Below are 20,066 nucleotides of genomic sequence, written 5' to 3'. Positions count from 1 at the left end.
GTAAAAAAAAACAGTATATACATACATGTGATATGAGTAATGTAAGATATGTAAACATTATTAAAGTGGCATTTTTTAGAATGCATTGTATAAAGTGACTTGTGATCCATTTATTCAAGTGGCCAGTGATTGGGTCTCAATGTAGGCAGCAGCCTCTCTGAGTTAGTGATTTCTGTTTATCAGTCTGATGGCCTTGACATAGATGCTGTTTTTCAGGTTCTCGGTCCCAGCTTTGATGCACCTGTACTGACCTCGCAGCGGGGTGAACAGGCAGTGGCTCGGGTGGTTTATGTCCTTGATGATATTTTTGGCCTTCCTGTGACATCGGGTGGTGTAGGTGTCCTGGAGGGCAGGTAGTTTGCCCCCAGTGATGCATTGTGCAGACCTCACTACCCTCTGGAGAGCCTTGCGGTTGAGGGCAGTGCATGGCCACACAGTCATGGGTGAACAGGGAGTACAGGAGGGGGCTGAGCACGCACCCTTGTGGGGCCCCAGTGTTGAGGGTCAGCGAAGTGGAGATGTTGTTTCCTACCTTCACCACCTGGGAGCGGCCCGTCAGAAAGTCCAGGACCCAATTGCACAGGGCGGGGTTAAGATCTAGGGCCTCCAGCTTGATGATGAGGTATTCAACAGATTTTTATCTTGTCAGCTCAGGGACTCGATCCAGCAACCTTTCGGTTACTGTCCCAACGCTCTAACCACTAGGCTACCTGCCGCCCCAATAACTTGTATTATATTGTATCTAGTACTATTTCTACTATATCTAGTACTGTATCTATCTGTTATATATAGTATTGTATCTTTATCTAGTACTATATATACATATCTAGTACTATATCTGTATCTAGTACTATATCTACTATAACTAGTATCTACATTTACTATAGCTAGTACTATATCTACTATATCTAGTAATATATCTATATATAGTACTATATATACTATATCTAGGACAATATTTGCGATATGTAGTTCTATATCTACTATATCTAGTACAATATCGGTATAAAGTACTATATCTACTATATCTAGTACTATGTATACTATATATTACTATATATAGTACTATATCAACTATATATAATAATATATTTGTATCAACTACTATACTGAATATATCTAGCACTACATCTATTATATCTAGTACTATATCTGTATCTAGTACTATATCTAGTTCTGTAACTGTATCTAGTTCTATATCTACTATATCTAGTACTATATATATTATCTCTAGTACTATATGTACTATATCTAGTACTATATCTGTATCTAGTACTCTATCTAATACCTCTAGTACTATCGAGCTAGTACTATGCTAGCATACTGTATCTGTATCTAGTACTATATTTACTATATCTAGTACTATGTATATTATACCTAGTACTATATCTGTATTTAGTACTATATCTGTATCTGGTACCATATCTAATATCTCTAGTACTATATCTGTAGCTAGTACTATAGCTACTATATCTAAAACTGTATCGGGATCTAGTACTGTATGTACTATATCTAGTACTATGTATATTATACCTAGTACTATATCTGTATCTAGTGCTATATCTACTTTATCTAGTACTGTATCTGTAACTAGTACTATATCTACTATATCTATTACTATATCTGTACCTACTACTATATCTAGTACTATATTTGTATCTAATACTATAGATACTATATATTGTACTGAATCCATATCTAGCACTATATCTACTATATCTAGCACTGTATCTAGTACTATAACTACTATATATAGTACTGCATCTGTATCTATACTAAAGAAAAATATAAACATCAACATGTAAAGTGTTGGTCCCATGTTTCATGAGCTGAAATAAAAGATTACAGAAATGTTCCATATGTACAAAAAGCTTATTTCTCTCAAAGTTTGAGCACAGTTTTTACATCCCTGTTAGTGAGCATTTCTCCTTTGCCAAAATAATGGGACCAATACTTTACATTTATATTCTTGTTCAGTGTAATATGTTGAAATATAAAATCAAATCAAATGTTATTTGTCACATGCGCCGAATACAACAGGTGTAGACCTTACAATGAAATACTTACTTACAAGCCCTTAACCAACAATGCAGTTTTAAGAAAAATACCTACAAAAATAAGAAATAAAAGTAACAAATAACAAATAATTAAAGAGCAGCAGTAAAATAACAATAGCGAGACTATATACATGGGTACCGGTACAGAGTCAATGTGTGGGGTCACCGGTTAGTCGAGGTAATATATACAGTGGGGGAAAAAAGTATTTGATCCCCTGCTGATTTTGTACGTTTGCCCACTGACAAAGAAAGGATCAGTCTATAATGTTAATGGTAGGTTTATTTGAACAGTGAGAGACAGAATAACAACAAACACTTCCAGAAAAACGCATGTCAAAAATGTTATAAATTGATTTGCATTTTAATGAGGGAAATAAGTATTTGACCCCCTCTCAATCAGAAAGATTTCTGGCTCCCAGGTGTCTTTAATACAGGTAATGAGCTGAGATTAGGAGCACACTCTTAAAGGGAGTGTTCCTAACCGCAGCTTGTTACCTGTATAAAAGACACCTGTCCACAGAAGCAATCAATCAATCAGATTCCAAACTCTCCACCATGGCCAAGACCAAAGAGCTCTCCAAGGATGTCAGGGACAAGATTGTAGACCTACACAAGGCTGGAATGGGCTACAAGACCATCGCCAAGCAGCTTGGTGAGAAGGTGACAACATTTGGTGCGATTATTTGCAAATGGAAGAAATACAAAAGAACTGTTAATCTCCCTCGGCCTGGGGCTCCATGCAAGATCTCACCTCGTGGAGTTGCAATGATCATGAGAACGGTGAGGAATCAGCCCAGAACTACACGGGAGGATCTTGTCAATGATCTCAAGGCAGCTGGGACCATACTCACCAAGAAAACAATTAGTAACACACTACGCCGTGAAGGACTGAAATCCTGCAGCGCCTGCAAGGTCCCCCTGCTCAAGAATACATATACATGCCCGTCTGAAGTTTGCCAATGAACATCTGAATGATTCAGAAGACAACTGGTGAAAGTGTTGTGGTCAGATGAGACCAAAATGGAGCTCTTTGGCATATACTCAACTCGCCGTGTTTGGAGGAGGAGGAATGCTGCCTATGACCCCAAGAACACCATCTCCACCGTCAAACATGGAGGTGGAAACATTATGCTTTGGGGTGTTTTTCTGCTTGGGGGCCAGGACAACTTCACCGCATCAAAGGGACGATGGACGGGGCCATGTACCGTCAAATCTTGGGTGAGAACCTCCTTCCCTCAGCCAGGGCATTGAAAATGGGTCGTGGATGGGTATTCCAGCATGACAATGACCCAAAATACAAGGCCCAGGCAACAAAGGAGTGGCTCAAGAAGAAGCACATTAAGGTCCTTGAGTGGCCTAGCCAGTCTCCAGACCTTAATCCCATAGAAAATCTGTGGAGGGAGCTGAAGGTTCGAGTTGCCAAACGTCAGCCTCGAAACCTTAATGACTTGGAGAAGATCTGCAAAGAGGAGTGGGACAAAATCCCTCCTGAGATGTGTGCAAACCTGGTGGCCAACTACAAGAAACATCTGACCTCTGTGATTGCCAACAAGGATTTTGCCACCAAGTACTAAGTCATGTTTTGCAGAGGGGTCAAATACTTATTTCCCTCATTAAAATGCAAATCCTTTTTTAACCTTTTTGACATGCGTTTATCTGGATTTTTTTGTTGTTATTCTATCTCTCACTGTTCAAATAAACCTACCATTAAAATTATAGACTGATCATTTCTTTGTAAGTGGGCAAACGTACAAAATCAGCAGGGGATCAAATACTTTTTCCCCCCACTGTACACGTGGGTAGAGTTATTAAAGTGACTTATGCATAGATAATAATAGAGATAACAGCAGCGTAAAAGGGGGTGGGGGGGCAATACAAGTAGTCTGAGTAACCATTTGATTATATGTTCAGTAGTCTTATGGTTTGGGGGTAGAAGCTGTTTAGAAATCTCTTGGACCTAGACTTGGCGCTCCGGTACCGCTTGCCATGCGGTAGCAGAGAGAACAGTCTATGACTAGGGTGGCTGGAGTCTTTGACAATTTTTAGGGCCTTCCTCTGACAACCGCCTGGTATAAAGGTCCTGGATGGCAGGCAGCTTGGCCCCAGTGATGTACTGGGCCGTACGCATTACTCTCTGTAGTGCCTTGCGGTCGGAGGCCGAGCAGTTGCCATACTAGGTAGTGATGCAACCAGTCAGGATGCTCTCGATGGTACAGCTGTAGAACCTTTTGTGGATCTGAGGACTCATGCCAAATCTTTTTAGTCTCCTGAGCGGGAATAGGTTTTGTCGTGCCCTCTTCACGACTGTCTTGATGTGCTTGGACCATGTTAGTTTGTTGGTGATGTGGACTCCAAGGAACTTGAAGCTCTCAACCTGCTCCACTACAACCCCGTCGATGAGAATGAGGGCGTGCTCGGTCCTCCTTTTCCTGTAGTCCACGATAATCTCCTTAGTCTTGATTACGTTGAGGGAGAGGTTGTTGTCTTGGCACCACACTGCCAGGTCTCTGACCTCCTCCCTGTATGCTGTCTCGACAATGTTGAAGATCAGGCCTACCGCTGTTTTGTTCATTAGGAAACTTAATGATGGTGTTGGAGTCGTGCCTGGCCGTGCAGTCATGAGTGAACAGGGAGTACAGGAGGGGACTGAGCACGCACCCCTGAGGTAATATTGTGTAATATGTGTGAACTATGTTGTAATATGCTGTAATATGTAGTAATATGTATGTACTATTTTTTTTATATTTTGTAATATGCTGTAATATGCTGTAATATGTTGTAATATGCTGTAATATGTTGTAATATGCTATAATATGTTGTAATATGCTGCAATATATATGTAATATGCTGTAATATGTTGTAATATGCTGTAATATGCTGTAATATATATGTAATATGCTGTAATATGTTGTAATATATGTAATATGTAATATATATGTAATATGTTGTAATATATATGTAATATGCTGTAATATGTTGTAATATGCTGTAATATGTTGTAATATATATGTAATATGCTGTAATATATATGTAATATATATGTAATATGTTGTAATATGCCAGGTAGGCCAGTTAAGAACAAGTTCTCATTTACAACTGCGACCTGGCCAAGATAAAGCAAAGCAGTGTGACAAAAACAACAACACAGCGTTACACATAAACAAATGTACAGTCAACAACACAAAATAAAAGAAAAATATTAAAATCTTTGTACAGTGTGCGCAAATGTAGAAGAGTAGAGAGGTAGGCAATAAATAGGCCCTAGAGGCGAAAATAATTACAATTTAGCATTAATACTGGAGTGATAGATGTGCAGATGATGATGTGCACATAGAGATACTGGGGTGCAAAAGAGCAAGAGGGTAAGTAATAATATGGGGATGAGGTAGTCGGGTGGGCTATTTACAGATGGGCTATGTACAGGTATAGTGATCGGTAAGCTGCTCAGACTGCTGATGCTTAAAATTACACAGGGAGACATAAGACTCCAGCTTCAGAGATTCTTTCAATTCGTTCCAGTCATTGGCAGCAGAGAACTGGAAGGAAAGGCGGCAAAGGTAAGTGTTGGCTTTGGGGATGACCAGTGCAATATACCTGCTGGAGCGCGTGCTACGGGTGGGTGTTGCTATGGTGACCAGTGAGCTGAGATAAGGCGGGGCTTTACATAATAAAGACTTATAGATGACCTGTAGCCAGTGGGTTTGGCGACGGATATGTAGTGAGGGCAAGCCAACGAGAGCATAGAGGTCGCAGTGGTTGGTAGTATATGGGGCTTTGGTGACAAAACAGATGGCACTGTGATAGACTGCATCCAGTTTGCTGAGTAGAGTGTTGGAGGCTATTTTGTAAATGACATCACCGAAGTCGAGGATCGGTAGGATGGTCAGTTTTACGAGGGTATGTTTGGCAGCATGAGTGAAGGATGCTTTGTTGCGAAATAGGAAGCCGATTCTAGATTTAATTTTGGATTGGAGTTGCTTAATGTGAGTCTGGAAGGAGAGTTTACAGTCTAACCAGACACCTAGGTATTTGTAGTTGTCCACATATTCTAGGTCAGAACCGTTCAGATTAGTGATGCTGGACGTGCGGGCAGGTGCAGGCAGCAATCGGTTGAAGAGCATGCACTTAGTTTTACTAGCATTTCAAAGCAGTTGGAGGCCACGGAAGGAGTGTTGTATGGCGTTGAAGATTGTTTGGAGGTTTTTTAGCACAGTGTCCAAAAAAGGGCAAGATGTATACAGAATGGTGTCGTCTGCATAGAGGTGGATCAGAGAATCACCAGCAGCAAGAGCAACATCATAGATATATACATAGAAAAGAGTCGGCCCAAGAATTGAACCCTGTGGCACCCCCATAGAGACTGCCAGAGGTCCGGACAACAGGCCCTCCGATTTGACACACTGAACTCTATCAGAGAAGTAGTTGATGAACCAGACGAGGTAGTCATTATAGAAACCAAGACTGTTGAGTCTGCCGATAAGAATGCGATAATTGACAGAGTCGAAAGCCTTGGCCAGGTCGATGAAGACGGCTGCACAGTACTGTCTTTTATCAATGGCGGTTATGATATCGTTTAGGACCTTGAGCGTGGCTGAGGTGCACCCATGACCAGCTCGGAAACCAGATTGCATAGTGGAGAAGGTACGGTGGGATTCAAAATGGTCGGTGATCTGTTTATTAACTTGGCTTTCGAAGACCTTAGAAAGGCAGGGTAGGATAGATATAGGTCTATAACAGTTTGGGTCTAGAGTGTATCCCCGTTTGAAGAGGGGGGTGACCGCGGCAGCTTTCCAATGTTTGGGTATCTCAGACGATACGAAAGAGAGGTTGAACAGGCTAGTAATAGGGGTTGCAAACATTTCGGAGGATAATTTTAGAAAGAGAGGGACCAGATTGTCTAGCCCAGCTGATTTGTTGGGATCCAGATTTTGCAGTTCTTTCAGAACATCAGCTGTCTGGATTTGGGTGAAGGAGAAATGGGGGGGGGGGCTTGGGCCAGTTGCTGCAGGGGGTGCTGAGATGTTGGCCAGGGTTGGGGTAGCCAGGTGGAAAGCATGGCCAGCTGTGGAAAAATGCTTATTGAAATGATCGATTATCGTAGATTTATCGGTGGTGACAGTGTTTCCTATCCTCAGAGCAGTGGGCAGCTGGGAGGAGGTGCTCTTATTCTCCATGGACTTTACAGTGTCTCAAAACGTTTTGGAATTAGTGCTACAGGATGAACATTTCTGTTTGAAAAAGCTAGCCTTAGCTTTCCTAACTGCCTGTGTATATTGGTTCCTGACTTCCCTGAAAAGTTGCATATCACGGCGGCTATTCGATGTTAATGCAGAACGCCACAGGATGTTTTGAGCAGCTAAGTCTGGGGTGAACCAAGGGCTATATCTGTTCTTAGTTGTACATTTTTTGAATGGGGCTTATTTAAAATGGAGAGGAAAGCACTTTTGAAGAGCAACCAGGCATCCTCTACTGACGGGATGAGGTCAATATCCTTCCAGGATACCCGGGCCAGGTCGATTAGAAAGGCCTGCTCGCTGAAGTGTTTTAGGGAGCGTTTGACTGTGATGAGGGGTGGTCGTTTGACCGCGGACCCATAGCGGATGCAGGCAATGAAGCAGTGATCGCTGACATCCTGGTTGAAGACAGCAGAGGTGTATTTAGAGGGCAGGTTGGTCAGGATGATATCTAAGAGGGTGCCCATGGTTACGGATTTAGGGTTGTACCTGGTAGGTTCCTTTATGATTTGTTGAGATTGAGGGCATCTACCTTAGATTGTAGGACGACCGGGGTGTTAAGTCCCAGTTTTGGTCACCTAACAGTACAAACTCTGAAGATAGATGGGGGGCGATCAATTCACATATGGTGTCCAGGGCACAACTGCGGGGCGAGGGGGGTCTTTAACAAGTGGCAACGTTGAAAGACTTGTTTCTGGAAAGGTGGTTTTAAAAGTAGAAGCTTGAATTGTTTGGGCACCGACCTGGATAGTAAGACAGAACTCTGCAGGCTATCTCTGCAGTAGATTGCAACTCTGCTCCCTTTGGCAGTTCTATCTTGTAAGCCTTAGATAGTAAGGTATGGTTAGTTTAGATTAGAGGTAATGTATGGTTAGATTAGATTAGAGGTAAGGTATGGTTAGATTAGATTAGATTAGAGGTAATGTATGGTTAGATTAGATTAGAGTTAATGTATGGTTAGATTAGATTAGAGGTAATGTATGGTTAGTTTAGATTAGAGGTAATGTATGGTTAGATTAGAGGTTGTAATGTATGGTTAGTTTAGATTAGAGGTAATGTATGGTTAGATTAGAGGTTATAAGGTATGGTTAGTTTAGATTAGAGGTAATGTATGGTTAGTTTAGATTAGAGGTAATGTATGGTTAGATTAGAGGTTATAATGTATGGTTAGATTAGAGATTGTAATGTATGGTTAGATTAGAGGTTGTAAATTATGATTAGTTTAGAAGTTGTCAAATATTGTTAGTTTAAATTAGAGTTTGCAATTTACCTTTAGACTAGAGATTGTAATTTATGGTTAGTTTAGATTAGAGTTAATAATGTATGGTTAGATTAGAGGTTGTAATATATGGTTAGATTAGATTTTGAGATTGTAAACTAACCATACATTACAACCTCTAATCTAAACTAACCAAACATTACAACTCTAATCTAAACAAACTATACATTATAACCTCTAATCTAACCATACATTATAACCTCTAATCTAACCATACATTACAACCTCTAATCTAACCATACATTACAACCTCTAATCTAACCATACATTACAACCTATAATCTAAATTAACCATAAATTACAATTCCTAATGTATGGTTAGATTAGAGGTTGTAATGTATGGTTGGAATAGAGGTTGTAATGTATGGTTGGATTAGAGGTTGTAATGTATGGTTAGATTAGAGGTTCTAATGTATGGTTAGATTAGAGATTGTAATGTATGGTTAGATTAGAGGTTATAAGGTATGGTTAGTTTAGATTAGAGGTAATGTATGGTTAGTTTAGATTAGAGGTAAGGTATGGTTAGATTAGATTAGAGGTAATGTATGGTTAGATTAGATTAGAGTTAATGTATGGTTAGATTAGATTAGAGGTAATGTATGGTTAGTTTAGATTAGAGGTAATGTATGGTTAGATTAGAGGTTGTAATGTATGGTTAGTTTAGATTAGAGGTAATGTATGGTTAGATTAGAGGTTATAAGGTATGGTTAGTTTAGATTAGAGGTAATGTATGGTTAGTTTAGATTAGAGGTAATGTATGGTCAGTTTAGATTAGAGGTAAGGTATGGTTAGATTAGATTAGAGGTAATGTATGGTTAGATTAGATTAGAGGTAATGTATGGTTAGTTTAGATTAGAGGTAATGTATGGTTAGATTAGAGGTTGTAATGTATGGTTAGATTAGAGGTTATAAGGTATGGTTAGTTTAGATTAGAGGTAATGTATGGTTAGTTTAGATTAGAGGTAATGTATGGTTAGATTAGAGGTTATAATGTATGGTTAGATTAGAGATTGTAATGTATGGTTAGATTAGAGGTTGTAAATTATGATTAGTTTAGAAGTTGTCAAATATTGTTAGTTTAAATTAGAGTTTGCAATTTACCTTTAGACTAGAGATTGTAATTTATGGTTAGTTTAGATTAGAGTTTATAATGTATGGTTAGATTAGAGGTTGTAATATATGGTTAGATTAGATTTTGAGATTGTAAACTAACCATACATTACAACCTCTAATCTAAACTAACCAAACATTACAACTCTAATCTAAACAAACTATACATTATAACCTCTAATCTAACCATACATTATAACCTCTAATCTAACCATACATTACAACCTCTAATCTAACCATACATTACAACCTCTAATCTAACCATACATTACAACCTATAATCTAAATTAACCATAAATTACAATTCCTAATGTATGGTTAGATTAGAGGTTGTAATGTATGGTTGGAATAGAGGTTGTAATGTATGGTTGGATTAGAGGTTGTAATGTATGGTTGGATTAGAGGTTGTAATGTATGGTTAGATTAGAGGTTGTAATGTATGGTTAGATTAGAGGTTGTAATGTATGGTTAGATTAGAGGTTGTAATGTATAGTTAGATTAGAGATTGTAATGTATGGTTAGATTAGAGGTTATAATGTATGGTTAGATTAGAGGTTATAATGTATGGTTAGATTAGAGGTTGTAATGTATGGTTAGATTAGAGGTTGTAATGTATGGTTAGATTAGAGGTTGTAATGTATAGTTAGATTAGAGATTGTAATGTATGGTTAGATTAGAGGTTATAATGTATGGTTAGATTAGAGGTTGTAATGTATGGTTAGATTAGAGGTTGTAATGTATGGTTAGATTAGAGGTTGTAATGTATGGTTAGATTAGAGGTTGTAATGTATGGTTAGATTAGAGGTTGTAATGTATGGTTAGATTAGAGGTTGTAATGTATGGTTAGATTAGAGGTTGTAATGTATGGTTAGATTAGAAGTTATAATGTATGGTTAGATTAGTTTGTAATGTATGGTTAGATTAGAGGTTGTAATGTATGGTTAGTTTAGGTTAGACTAGAGGTTGGCATGGTTACTTGATATAGGCCTCTGTGCTGCTGGGGTCTTTGAGCTGGTCTCCCATCAGGTAGGTGTTGTGGGAGGAGCTGATGAAGTAGTGGTTGATTGGCTGGCTCATATCCTGGTACACCGTCTTGTGGGCGGGGTTGAAGATAGACCCCTCCTCCTGTTGCATGTACATCAGGAAGCCATCTTTGGTCATGTGATTCATATGCTTTGCTGGAAGAGGGAACGTGGGGGGGGGGGGGGCAGAATTAATTAGGGGATTGGGGATAGAGTGGCCGTGTGGAATAGGTCTACCAGATATATATATAATTTAGTTTGTAAAGAAAAAGTGCTCCAGAAATATTAAAGGTTGGACTATTTCAGCACATTCCTAGAACACAATAAAACGGTATTTTGTCATCCCATACCGCATCCTTAAGTATATGCTTCCTTATACAGTGACTTCAGCAGCTCTCACCTGAGTCATCCAGCTCATATTGAGTCAGTGCCAGAGCAGCTCTCACCTGAGTCATCCAGCTCATATTGAGTCAGTGCCAGAGCAGCTCTCACCTGAGTCATCCAGCTCATATTGAGTCAGTGCCAGAGCAGCTCTCACCTGAGTCATCCAGCTCATATTGAGTCAGTGCCAGAGCAGCTCTCACCTGAGTCATCCAGCTCATATTGAGTCAGTGCCAGAGCAGCTCTCACCTGAGTCATCCAGCTCATATTGAGTCAGTGCCAGAGCAGCTCTCACCTGAGTCATCCAGCTCATATTGAGTCAGTGCCAGAGCAGCTCTCACCTGAGTCATCCAGCTCATATTGAGTCAGTGCCAGAGCATCTCTCACCTGAGTCATCCAGCTCATATTGAGTCAGTGCCAGAGCAGCTCTCACCTGAGTCATCCAGCTCATATTGAGTCAGTGCCAGAGCAGCTCTCACCTGAGTCATCCAGCTCATATTGAGTCAGTGCCAGAGCAGCTCTCACCTGAGTCATCCAGCTCATATTGAGTCAGTGCCAGAGCAGCTCTCACCTGAGTCATCCAGCTCATATTGAGTCAGTGCCAGAGCAGCTCTCACCTGAGTCATCCAGCTCATATTGAGTCAGTGCCAGAGCAGCTCTCACCTGAGTCATCCAGCTCATATTGAGTCAGTACCAGAGCAGCTCTCACCTGAGTCATCCAGCTCATATTGAGTCAGTGCCAGAGCAGCTCTCACCTGAGTCATCCAGCTCATATTGAGTCAGTGCCAGAGCAGCTCTCACCTGAGTCATCCAGCTCATATTGAGTCAGTGCCAGAGCAGCTCTCACCTGAGTCATCCAGCTCATATTGAGTCAGTGCCAGAGCAGCTCTCACCTGAGTCTTCCAGCTCATATTGAGTCAGTGCCAGAGCAGCTCTCACCTGAGTCATCCTGCTCATATTGAGTCAGTGCCAGAGCAGCTCTCACCTGAGTCATCCAGCTCATATTGAGTCAGTGCCAGAGCAGCTCTCACCTGAGTCATCCAGCTAATATTGAGTCAGTACCAGAGTATTTAATCATCCCCAACTTCCAATTGGTTCATTCATCCCCCCTCCTCTCCCGTGTAACTATTCCTCAGGTTGTTGCTGTAAATGAGAATGTGTTCTCAGTCAACTTACCTGGTAAAATAATGGTTAAATACAAAAACAGAGTATCTCTCACCTGAGTCGTCCAGTTCGTATTTCTCTATGAGTCTTAAAGCGTCCTCCAAGGTGGCCACCTCACGCTGCTCGTTCAGCAGGAAGTTGAGCAGGTCATTGGCGCTCATCTGCCCCCCCGTGGCGGCGTGCTTCTCGTAGATCACATCGATCTCCTCCCGGTGAGTCAACAGGTCGTAGAAGAGTTTGATTTCAGAACCCTCCAGGGTGCCCGAGTTTGACGTGTCACATTTCTACAGGACAAGATGATTTACAAAACAGTATTTTACTATATTGACTTCCTCCTCAGATGACATGAAATGCTTTGAGACCTGGCAGAACCTTAAATGAAACTGATATGCATACAGGAACATGAAAGAACTGCATTAAGAACTATCATGCCACTACAGTTGTAAGCTTCTATAACAACCTCATTGTAAGCTTCTATAACAACCTCATTGTAAGTCATTAACAACCTCATTGTAAGTCATTAACAACCTTGTTGTAAGTCATTAACAACCTCATTGTAAGTCATTAACAACCTTGTTGTAAGTCATTAACAACCTCATTGTAAGACATTACTGTGCAGCCGTATTCATCGACCTGGCCAAGGCTTTCGACTCTGTCAATCACCACATTCTTATCGGCAGACTCAACAGCCTTGGTTTTTGTAATGATTGCCTCGCCTGGTTCACCAACTACTTCTCAGATAGAGTTCAGTGTGTCAAATCGGAGGGCCTGTTGTCCAGACCTCTGGCAGTCTCTATGGGGGTGCCACAGGGTTCAATTCTCGGGCCGACTCTCTTCTCTGTATACATCAATGATGTTGCTCTTGCTGCTGGCGATTCTCTGATCCACCTCTACGCAGATGACACCATTCTGTATACTTCTGGTCCCTCTTTGGACACTGTGTTAACTAACCTCCAGATGAGCTTTAATGCCATACAACTCTCCTTCCGTGGCCTCCAACTGCTCTTAAATACAAGTAAAACTAAATGCATGCTATTCAATCGATCACTGCCCGCACCTGCTCACCCGTCCAGCATCACTACTCTGGACGGCTCTGACTTAGAATATGTGGACAACTACAAATACCTAGGTGTCTGGTTAGACTGTAAACTCTCCTTCCAGACTCACATTAAGCATCTCCAATCCAAAATTAAATCTAGAATCGGCTTCCTATATCGCAACAAAGCCTCCTTCACTCATGCTGCCAAACATACCCTCGTAAAACTGACCATCCTACCGATCCTTGACTTCGGTGATGTCATCTACAAAATAGCTTCCATTACTCTACTCAACAAATTGGATGTAGTCTATCACAGTGCCATCCGTTTTGTCACCAAAGCCCCATATACTAACAAGCACTGCGACCTGTATACTCTCGTTGGCTGGCCCTCGCTTCATACTCGTCGCCAAACCCACTGGCTCCAGGTCATCTATAAGTCTTTGCTAGGTAAAGCCCCGCCTTATATCAGCTCGCTGGTCACCATAGCAGCACCCACTCGTAGCACGCGCTCCAGTGTGCTACGAGTGGGTGCTGGTCACCCCCAAAGCCAATTCCTCCTTTGGTCGTCTTTCCTTCCAGTTCTCTGCTGCCAATGACTGGAACGAACTGCAAACATCTCTGAAGCTGGAGACTCATATCTCCCTCCCTAACTTTAAGCACCAGCTGTCAGAGCAGCTCACAGATCACTGCACCTGTACATAGCCCATCTGTAAACAGCCCATCTATCTATCTACCTCATCCCCATACTGTATTTATTTATTTATCTTGCTCCTTTGCACCCCAGTATCTCTACTTGCACATTCATCTTCTGCACATCTACCATTCCAGTGTTTAATTGCTATATTGTAATTACTTCGCCACCATGGCCTATTTATTGCCTTAACTCCATAATCTTACCTCATTTGCACTCTCTGTATATAGACTTTTTCTACTGTATTATTGACTATGTTTTGTTTATTCCATGTGTAACTCTGTGTTGTTGTATGTGTCGAATTGCTATGCTTAATCTTGGCCAGGTCGCAGATGCAAATGAGAACTTGTTCTCAACTAGCCTACCTGGTTAAATAAAGGTGAAATAAAAAATAAATAAAAAGTCCATCACAACCTCATTGTAAGTCATTAACAACATCATTGTAAATCCATCACAACCTCATTGTAAGTCATTAACAACATCATTGTAAATCCATCACAACCTCATTGTAAGTCATTAACAATCAGATATCCACTCACTGTAAACAGCACTTTAGCGTAGGTCTCGTCCACCTCGACGTTGATCTGGCGAAGGAAGTGTTTCAGCTCCTTCAGAGTCATCATGTTGTCCTTGTTCTTGTCTGCTTTCCTCATACAGTTGAAGATCCAGCTTTAATACCTCCAGATGGAAGGATCAAACACTGAACAGAGATTAACCTTTGACCTAAGCACATTATAGATGGGAATACACTTTACTGCGTAGGCTGAACAAATAGTTTCAGATACTCTAAGTATCTGAACAACGTTTTAGTTGTGAGTTTCAAAGGAAGCAGATCAACGGAAGAGGATACTGCTCGCTCGTCTGCTGGCGGTTGAGTTTCTTCATGTTAGAGAGGATCTTCTCCAGACCATTGACCCACTGCCTAGCCTCCTCCGCCGAGGTCGCCACCAGATCCAGGTTCCTCCTGCGGCCCTTAAAGATGATGGAGAAACAGAGGTCCTCCACGTGGGCCTCTGTGTGCTTCTGAAGACCCTCCGACTGGCGGCCCTTACGCACAGAGTCGACGTCATCAATGGAAACTGAAAGGGGAGACAAGAGGGGGACATATTATATTTTATTTAGCAGACGATCTTATCCAGTGCCACTCACAGGAGCAATTATTGCAAACAAAGGTTTCTGTACCAAATATTAAGTTCTGCTTTTCTGATGTATCAAATACTTATGTCATGCAATAAAATGCAAATTAATTACTTAAAAATCATACAATGTGATTTTCTGGATTTTTGTTTTAGATTCCGTCTCTCACACAGTTGAAGTGTACCTATGATAAACATGACAGATCTCTACATGCTTTGTAAGTAGGAAAACCTGCAAAGTCGTCAGTGTATCAAATACTTGTTCTCCCCACTGTATCTACAGGAAAACACTGTTTCAATGTGACGGTGGACATCTAAGGCTTTCTGCCACTCACAGCACCCAACAGTGCAGAAGATAAAAACTCACAGAAACCTACAGCAGATAAAAACATGTCTGTCTATCTAGTGCGTCCCTATGTATCTACACACTTCCTTCCTTAACGGTCTCGAGTTTATGTGAGAAGCAGCTCCTTCCTACACACCCTGACAGACCTAGTCCCTGGTGTCTACTGGAGGAGGCTTCCAGGACCAACAGACCTAGTCCCTGGTGTCTACTGGAGGAGGCTTCCAGGACCAACAGTCCTAGTCCCTGGTGTCTACTGGAGGAGGCTTCCAGGACCAACAGACCTAGTCCCTGGTGTCTACTGGAGGAGGCTTCCAGGACCAACAGACCTAGTCCCTGGTGTCTACTGGAGGAGGCTTCCAGGACCAACAGACCTAGTCCCTGGTGTCTACTGGAGGAGGCTTCCAGGACCAACAGACCTAGTCCCTGGTGTCTACTGGAGGAGGCTTCCAGGACCAACAGACCTAGTCCCTGGTGTCTACTGGAGGAGGCTTCCAGGACCAACAGACCTAGTCCCTGGTGTGTACTGGAGGAGGCTTCCAGGACCAACAGACCTAGTCCCTGGTGTCTACTGGAGGAGGCTTCCAGGACCAACAGACCTAGTCCCTGGTGTGTACTGGAGGAGGCTTCCAGGACCAACAGACCTAGTCCCTGGTGTCTACTGGAGGAGGCTTCCAGGACCAACAGTCCTAGTCCCTGGTGTCTACTGGAGGAGGCTTCCAGGACCAACAGACCTAGTCCCTGGTGTCTACTGGAGGAGGCTTCCAGGACCAACAGACCTAGTCCCTGGTGTCTACTGGAGGAGGCTTCCAGGACCAACAGACCTAGTCCCTGGTGTCTACTGGAGGTGGCTTCCAGGACCAACAGACCTAGTCCCTGGTGTGTACTGGAGGAGGCTTCCAGGACCAACAGACCTAGTCCCTGGTGTCTACTGGAGGAGGCTTCCAGGACCAACAGTCCTAGTCCCTGGTGTCTACTGGAGGAGGCTTCCAGGACCAACAGACCTAGTCCCTGGTGTCTACTGGAGGAGGCTTCCAGGACCAACAGACCTAGTCCCTGGTGTCTACTGGAGGAGGCTTCCAGGACCAACAGACCAACATAATGGGGATGTATTCCAGTCTATAGAGAAACATAATGGGGATGTATTCCAATCTGGAGAGAAACATAATGGGGATGTATTCCAATCTGGAGAGAAACATAATGGGGATGTATTCCAATCTGGAGAGAAACATAATGGGGATGTATTCCAATCTGGAGAGAAACATAATGGGGATGTATTCCAGTCTATAGAGAAACATAATGGGGATGTATTCCAGTCTATAGAGAAACATAATGGGGATGTATTCCAATCTGGAGGGAAACATAATGGGGATGTATTCCAGTCTATAGAGAAACATAATGGGGATGTATTCCAGTCTATAGAGAAACATAATGGGGATGTATTCCAGTCTATAGAGAAACATAATGGGGATGTATTCCAGTCTATAGAGAAACATAATGGGGATGTTTTCCAATCTATAGAGAAACATAATGGGGATGTATTCCAGTCTATAGAGAAACATAATGGGGATGTATTATAATCTATAGAGAAACATAATGGGGATGTATTCCAATCTATAGAGAAACATAATGTGGATGTATTCCAATCTATAGAGAAACATAATGGGGATGTATTCCAATCTGGAGAGAAACATAATGGGGATGTATTCCAGTCTATAGAGAAACATAATGGGGGTGTATTCCAATCTATAGAGAAACATAATGGGGATGTATTCCAGTCTATAGAGAAACATAATGGGGATGTATTCCAGTCTATAGAGAAACATAATGGGGATGTATTCCAGTCTATAGAGAAACATAATGGGGATGTATTCCAATCTGGAGGGAAACATAATGGGGATGTATTCCAGTCTATAGAGAAACATAATGGGGATGTATTCCAGTCTATAGAGAAACATAATGGGGATGTATTCCAGTCTATAGAGAAACATAATGGGGATGTATTCCAGTCTATAGAGAAACATAATGGGGATGTATTCCAGTCTATAGAGAAACATAATGGGGATGTATTATAATCTATAGAGAAACATAATGGGGATGTATTCCAGTCTATAGAGAAACATAATGGGGATGTATTCCAATCTACTTTTTTATGCTTTAATTTGCATGCTGAGAATTTGGTGTTAATATACTGTAAATCTTAAATATAATATTTTCTAAATGTTCTTGAAATGTGCTGAGGATCTCCAAGACAAGGTAAAATACATGATGCGTGAACATCAATGGTGTATTGTGTTAAAGCTAAAATAAATATGCTATGAATGTCATATAAACCGACTTGTTTCATTCTTACAGCTATAAGTGGAACCTGTGCAACCTAATTTAAACATTGTCTGAATGTCATATAAACCGACTTATTTCATTCTTACAGCTATAAGTGGAACCTGTGCAACCTAATTTAAACATTGTATGAATGTCATATAAACCGACTTATTTCATTCTTACAGCTATAAGTGGAACCTGTGCAACCTAATTTAAACATTGTATGAATGTCATATAAACCGACTTATTTCATTCTTACAGCTATAAGTGGAACCTAATTTAAACATTGTCTGAATGTTATCAGAACTGACTATATTTTGGGAACCTATTTTGTAATTAACCACTCTGTTCTCACAACCTAATTACATGGTCTGTGAACCTTTAAACAACTCAGAAAGGCTGTTTTATCTAAATTCTTGCAACATCAAAGGAATGTTTTGTGCAGCCTGATACAAACACTATCTGAATGTCCAGCACAAATTGACAGTTTTTGTGTTTTGGGAACATATCTCTTGTGATGTTCCCACAATGTTCCCACAATGTTCCCACAACCTAATGAAACATTCTGGGAACCTTTAATGAACAGACTAAATGTGTTCTGGGAATGTTCTAGTAACATCAGATCAATGTTTTTTTTGCACCTGTGGTGGAAATTCTACCTTTAAATAATAATGAGGAGAGGCATAGTCAATAATCAATCAAGGTATTACTTTTATAAAAAACGTATTATAATAAGGAGGAGGGCGCACCACCCACGCTGTCCCGCTCTGACCTGGGAGAGCTGTGTTTTCTCTGTTTAGTTAGGTCAGGGTGTGATAGGTGGGTGGGCATTCTATGTTTTGTTTTTCTATGTTTTGGCCGAGTGTGGTTTCCAATCAGAGGCAGCTGTCTATCGTTGTCTCTGATTGGAAGCCATACTTAGGCAGCCTGTTTTTCCCTGTGTTTTCGTGAGGATCGTGTTTTTGTGCAGCTGTGTTTATTGCAGCCCCAGAACGTCACGTTTGTTTCAGTTTCACCTGTTTATTGTTTTTGTTCAAGTTCACAAATAAAATATGTGGAAGTACCGCCCCGCTGCGCCTTGGCTAATTTACAACACGGAATTCGAAGACAGCACTTGTGACACACGCAGGTGAAATGAAGTGAGAGCCTCCTGTACAAAGAGTAGGTAATCCTTATATAGTCTAGCTGTCTTATGCAAACACATGATCTTATGTATGTGTGTGTGAGTACAGAAGGAGAGACGGAACTGGGTTACGGGGTACCGGGGTTCTTCCTCTAACAGTAGCTCAACGGTTCCTCCAAGTTGACTATAATGAAAAGGTTGTCTCAGTCTGTCGCAACGGAGTGAGGACAATAGGTGCCAAAGTGACAGGAAGTCACTCCAGACATACTTCCTCTGTCAGTAGCTCAACGGTTCCCCCAACTTGGGCAAGCAAGCACCTTTCACTGTCGGCCCAAATGATGTATGTCTCACACACACACACACACACACACACACACACACACACAGACACAGACACACACACACACACACACAGACACAGACACACACACACACACACACACACACACACACACACACACACACACACACACACACACACACACACACACACACGTAAAACATGAACCTTTCGCCCAGAAACAGGCTCCAGACATAACCACAGCTCTATCACTGGTGTGCAGAATATAACACTTTGCCATGTCTCCAGTTAAGCGAAGATGAACCAGTTATTTTCTGTCATCTCTTGGGTGAGCACCCAGATATCATGGGGTCCTGCTACACACACACAACAGTTAGAACAGGCCTCTTAATAATGCACACACACACTTTTCTATCTTATATGAGTTAGTTTCTTTAACTATCTCTAGACCAATGCCTAGGCTTAAAGAAGGATATTTCACTACACAAGCATTAGTAAGGTTTAACTTCAAAATGCCCTCACACACCATAAAAAGCCTAGCAGTTAAGAGTATTGAGCCAGTAACCCAAAGGTCGCTGGTTTGAATCCCAGAGCCGACTAGGTGAAACATCTGTCTATGTGCCCTTGAGCAAGACACTAAACACTAATTGCTTTGGATAAGAGCATCTGCTAAATGACTCAAATGTAAATCTAATCATCCACACAACTGGACACTTTTGGGGTTTTGAGAGCAAATCTTTAGTGATGTCCCCACCAGACTGTTCCCACAACCAAATGTTACAGTCCCATATGTCTCGCTGGAAGGAGATCCTCGCCCAGAGATCATCTACTTTATTGCCCAGGGAATGAACATTAGTGTGTAAA

General features: G+C 41.5%; 1 protein-coding gene across 1 annotated transcript in view; it reads right to left on the bottom strand.

The window, feature by feature from the left end:
- The window catches only part of LOC106579767 (1-phosphatidylinositol 4,5-bisphosphate phosphodiesterase delta-1), a 133,087-nt gene that overhangs the window by 59,109 nt on the left and 53,912 nt on the right, over nucleotides 1-20,066 (bottom strand). Inside the window, exons 3-6 of the mRNA XM_082966031.1 lie at nucleotides 14,828-15,056; nucleotides 14,517-14,646; nucleotides 12,303-12,531; nucleotides 10,657-10,858 (exon numbers count right to left, since the gene is read on the bottom strand). Of these exons, the coding sequence (XP_082822157.1) occupies nucleotides 10,657-10,858; nucleotides 12,303-12,531; nucleotides 14,517-14,646; nucleotides 14,828-15,056 (790 nt within the window). The remainder of the gene's footprint in view (nucleotides 1-10,656; nucleotides 10,859-12,302; nucleotides 12,532-14,516; nucleotides 14,647-14,827; nucleotides 15,057-20,066) is intronic.

Source organism: Salmo salar, chromosome 19 (assembly GCF_965601325.2).
Source record: "Salmo salar chromosome 19, fSalSal1, whole genome shotgun sequence".
NCBI classification, from domain to species: Eukaryota; Metazoa; Chordata; class Actinopteri; order Salmoniformes; family Salmonidae; genus Salmo; species Salmo salar.
Note: the sequence above shows the minus strand (reverse complement) of the source record. Positions and strands in the feature narration are given on the sequence as shown.